This window comes from Gadus chalcogrammus, chromosome 11 (assembly GCF_026213295.1).
Source record: "Gadus chalcogrammus isolate NIFS_2021 chromosome 11, NIFS_Gcha_1.0, whole genome shotgun sequence".
NCBI lineage: Eukaryota > Metazoa > Chordata > Actinopteri > Gadiformes > Gadidae > Gadus > Gadus chalcogrammus.
The window spans coordinates 8,547,708-8,552,707 of record NC_079422.1 but is presented as its reverse complement, the minus strand read 5'-3'; the positions used below and the strand labels follow the sequence as shown (position 1 = coordinate 8,552,707).

The 5,000-nt window shown below is 56.0% G+C and overlaps 1 protein-coding gene across 1 annotated transcript in view; it reads right to left on the bottom strand.

Moving 5' to 3' along the window:
- Nucleotides 1–1,956: 1,956 nt before the first annotated feature.
- Nucleotides 1,957–5,000, bottom strand: part of prdm1a (PR domain containing 1a, with ZNF domain) — an 11,926-nt gene continuing 8,882 nt past the window's right edge. The window contains exons 5-7 of the mRNA XM_056601974.1: nucleotides 2,976–4,129; nucleotides 2,736–2,864; nucleotides 1,957–2,589 (exon numbers count right to left, since the gene is read on the bottom strand). Of these exons, the coding sequence (XP_056457949.1) occupies nucleotides 1,957–2,589; nucleotides 2,736–2,864; nucleotides 2,976–4,129 (1,916 nt within the window). The remainder of the gene's footprint in view (nucleotides 2,590–2,735; nucleotides 2,865–2,975; nucleotides 4,130–5,000) is intronic.

Below are 5,000 nucleotides of genomic sequence, written 5' to 3'. Positions count from 1 at the left end.
ATTTTGCACATAAATAACTATGTAAACCAGAATGTAAACAGAGAAAATTCCCATCTGGAAATATAAAGCTCTGATCAAAAGACTTTGGTCAAAACATCAGGCCAGGACACAGAGAGTGAGAGAGAGAGAGAGAGAGAGAGAGAGAGAGAGAGAGAGAGAGAGAGAGAGAGAGAGAGAGAGAGAGAGAGAGAGAGAGAGAGAGAGAGAGAGAGAGAGAGGGAGATCAACCGAATGTGAGGGGGGTACATTAGAGAGGCAAAAGGAAGATGAGGTTTTGATGAACAGCTGCTGGCCTGGTGGTTTTCGCCATGGGAACCGAGAGTTCTAGAATGATCTCAATGCCAAAGTTCCAACCCATGTCAGTTTAATTGTACACAGTGTAAGTGGTATGAGTGTTAGGGGGGCAAGAGGGGGTCTGGACAGAATGGAGGAGGGGGTGGGGGGGCAGTGCATAGGAGGGCCGTGGTGCCCTTGTGCATGTGTGCGCCAGTTGAGAATACTAGATAGAACATCAACGGGGGCTGGTACATTATTTTCTCAATTTAAGAAGATTTACAAAAAAAAAAGACATATACAACATAAAACAAGACCACCGCCCGAGAGAGGAAGACCATGACAGACAGTAGAGCTCTTCTTCGGCTGGCCCAGACTCCTCTCATTCGTGTTGATCGCTCCTTGTTTTTTTGGTGGTGGTGGGGTTTGGTGTGAGAAGCTCAAAGTGTGCTTTGGTTTGCTAGCCTCAAGGTTTTCAGTCCGAGTGGGCTCAGCCCCAGTTTGGTATTGACAGTGTTGTGAGGGTTTGGGAGGAGGAGGAGGAGGAGGAGGAGGAGGAGGAGTGGTAAGGGGTGGGGTTAGGGGTGACCTCCAGGGCCTCCTCTATGTGCTACATACAGAGCAGACGGGGGTCGTCCCCGCCGCGGGTCCATCGGAGCTCCGGACGCTCCAGTTCAGTTTGGTTTTTCTCCTTCTTCTTCAAGTAGCAAAAGCAAATAAATAGAACACGCCCACCTTCAGCTGTTCCTTCGAACACGCACACATGCAGGCACGCACACACACACACACACACACGCACGCACACTTCAGCCACGCCATAATCATACATGCATACACACATAATGAGGTAACCGTTGTCACGAATATACAAAAATGCCCCTTTTTGGTTAATTTAAATTAAGTATTTAGAAAAAATAGTTTTAGGAAAGCTGGCTGGTACGGTGAGAGTTCAAATAGAGATTTCCATTTTGAATTTACAATGTATGTGCCCAACTTTGGCAGTAAAAAAAATAAACCAGACGAAACCTTTCAACCCGACTGGATCATTAAAACAATTCATAAAGTAGAAACCCTGAAGATTGGAGACCTGTTGCTTAAGGGTCAGGCCAGGTCGATGACCAGCATAGTGACGGAGGACCATCTATACAGTTCAGAGACAGCTGCTGTTAAATGACAACAGACACCTATTCTTTCACTTATTGCTTTGGAAGAGGACAAAAAAAACATGTAATAAATTAAAGATATATGACAATTAAATCAATCGATCAAAAAATACATTTGAAATTAAAGACCAAATAATAATAACAATTATAACGACAACAATAATGATAGTAGCATTATATTAATTACATAAAAGATTCAGTCCATTGGAGGTGATTGTCTCTAAGTAGAGCAAAGCTGAAACCACGACTAGTAGTTTTGGGACAGTGCCTCTTGTAACCCTGAGAACGCAAGTCCCTGATAGGTAAAAAATGAACAACAAAAACAACAACCCGCCTGTGCCAACAACATCGTTGCCGTTGACGACCGGGTCATACATTTATTTACAGGCGTTGCTCCTGGCAACCCAATTGTCTTTGAGCCATTTAAGTCTCGAGTTGATGGCTTGGCTGTGAGGAGAGGGGGTGGGGGGGGGGGGGGGGGGAGTGTGTGTTCATGGGGAGGGGTGAGGGGCTTCAAAGGTCACTCCATCTCCTGCTTGACGGTGACGCCGACCGTCAGCGAATGGGCGGGGCTACTGTGTCGCATCTTGATGACGGACGTCTCCGTCGCCGACGACGATGGGTACATGCTGAAGCCCGCCCCGGGCAGCAGGAGCTCGCCGACTCCCCCGGCGCCGCCCTTGTGGTGGTGCGAGCCGTAGGGCGAGGCGGCGGCCTTCAGCTCCATCTCCCGCCGCAGCATGCCCAGAACCTGGCTCTCCAGCATGGCCTCGGTCTCCACTCCGCCCTGCAGCTGCTCCAGCCGCTCGGCGTGCTCGCTCATGTCAAAGCGCTCGATCTCCTCGTTGATGCACTGCAGCTCGTCCAGGTGGGCCTGGGGCGGCGGGGCGGCCGAGGGGCTGGCGGCCGCCTGCATGGCCACGGCGCAGTAGCCCTTGAGGTGGAGCCGCAGGCTGCACACGTGGATGTAGTGGCGCTGGCAGTGCAGGCACTTGTGCGGGCGCTCGCGCGAGTGCAGCCGCTTGTGCAGCTTGAGGTGGACGAACTGGGTGAACTTGGCCGGGCACAGCTTGCACTGGTAGGGCTTCTCGCCCGAGTGCAGCCGCAGGTGGGTCTTCAGGTTGCTGGTGCTGCTGAAGCGCTTGTGACACACCTGGGGGGAGGGAGGGGGTAAAACAGGGCATGGGGTTAGAACCTGGTCGATACGCACGATCCATGAATCGGTGAATGAATAGCAGTTCAACTCCGACAGCGCATTGAATCTACATAAGCGTTGAGAGGAGGGGTCCTTATTCTTACCTGGCACTCGTGGGGCTTCTCCCCGGTGTGGACCAGGAAGTGTTTCTGGAGGTGAGCGAGTTGGGTGAAGCCCTTGTTACACGTCTGGCATTTGAAGGGTCTTTCTCCGCTGTGGACACGCAGGTGGACCTGAGGATGCGACGAGGAAAACAGATTAGGGGATGAATGAAGGTACTACCGTGTGTTCCAGCGTTAACACCAGGAGCGGTGTGCTGCAGGCGCCGTGGCTACGGGGCTCACCTTGAGGTTGGACAGCTGTCCGAAGGTCTTGCTGCAGACGTTGCACTCGTACTTGATCTTGCCGTTCTGCTTCTTCAGCGGGTAGGGCAGCGTCTTGTAGCCCGCCGAGTTCCCCCCGCCTCCTCCGCGCTTCATCTTGCTCAGGTTCATGGCCTCGTCCTCCGAGCGGTGGCCGTCCCTGCCGCCGTTGCCCAGCAGGGCGGCGGTGGGCTTGGTGGGCAGCCTCTCGCTGGGCGGCGCCGTGCCCGCCGTGGGCGACCCGCCGGAGGCGGCGCGGTGGTTCCCGTGGGGCGGGGGTCCGTGCTGCGCGGGGAAGGCATGGTGGGGGCCGGACTTCTCCTTCAAGGAGGTGGCGTTGCAGAAGGCACTGGAGGGGGCGGGCATCAGGAAGTCCCTTTGGGCGGAGGACAGCGACGACGGGTGGTGGGGGTGGTGGTGGTGGTGGGCGTGGTCAGGCATCAGGAAGCGCCTCCCGGCCGCCTCGCCAGGCATCAGGGGCATGTGGGGGGGCAGCATGCGGCTGTAGACGGGGTAGATCCTGGGGAAGATGCCCCCCACGGTGGGCACGCCGCCGCCAGGCAGCGGGTAGTGGTGGGGCAGCAGGTAGGGGGAGTAGGGCCCCACCGGGGGGTAGAAGGGGGCGGGGAGCGGGGCGGAGGGAGGGGAGTAGCCCGGGTAGGGGGAGTAGAAGGACCCGGGGGACATGGCCGGCCCCGAGGGGCTGCCGTGGGGCGTGGTCTCGGGGCTGCTCCTCGCCGACGGGCTGGGCGTCGCCGATGACTGGTTGCCGGGCGAGTGGGTCGCCGAGTAGCCGAACTGCGGCGGCGTGAGGCTGAGGAAGTCCTCGGGGCCGTGGGGGCGGGGCCGGTGGGCCGGGTACACGGCGCGGGGGTACAGGGGCCGCTCGGGGCTGTCGGGGCAGCGGGGCCGGGTGGGCAGGGGCCGGCTGGGCAGGGGCCGGCTGGGCTCCCTCCTGGGGGGGGACGAGGAGGAGGAGGGGGAGGAGGAGGTGCAGTTTGTGCCCCGCAGGATGGAGAGGACGCTGTGCTCCTTCTTGGCCGGGGTGGGGGTGATGCAGGGGGGGCTGGTGGAGGTGTGCACCCCGCGCTCCTCACTGTCGGCCTGCTGGTGCTTGGCCTCCAGGAGGGACTGCTCTGGAGGGGGGGGGAGAGAGGGAGGGGGGAGGGTTAGTGCTGAGCCCCGCCATATATCAATAAAATAAACAGGAGATAAAAGTGGAACATAATCAATTGCAGCGTCTGTCAGAGGAGAGCTTTACTCTGAGGGGAATGTGTGTGTGTGTGTGTGTGTGTGTGCGTGTGTGTGTGTGTGTGTGTGTGTGTGTGTGTGTGTGTGAGTGTGTGTGTGTGTGTGTGTGTGTGTGTGTGTGAGTGTGAGTGTTCATAGGACCACTGAAGGAACACTATCAGTAATCCAGGGGTCCAATTAAGGAGACAGTTGTGACGAACGACTTGTCGGAGTGGGAGGTAGGGGGGGCTAAAGACAGGAAGTGAGGCGTGACAGCTGGGGGCGTGTGTGTGTGTGTGTGTGTGTGTGTGTGTGTGTGTGTGTGTGTGTGTGTGTTGTGTGTGTGTGTGTGTGTGTGTGTGTGTGTGTGTGTGTGTGTGTGTGTGTGTGTGTGTGTGTGTGTGTGTGTGTGTGTGTGTATGTGTGTGTGTGTGTGTATTAAAATCAAGATAAAAATCAAATGCAGCCTGACAAAGCTGATGGAAGGTTTCCTGCTGAATGATATCCTGCCCCCACCTGCTTGCCACACACACACACACACACACACACACACACACACACACACACACACACACACACACACACACACACACACACACACACACACACACACACACACACACACACACACACACACACACGCACACACACAGGGGCCCCTGGAGACAAAGGCCACTGTCTGATTTGTTTGTTCCTAATTTCATAAGGATCATTCTTTGTTACACAGACACACACACACTCCACTTTAAGACATCTGAACACTTTTTTGGGAGGGGG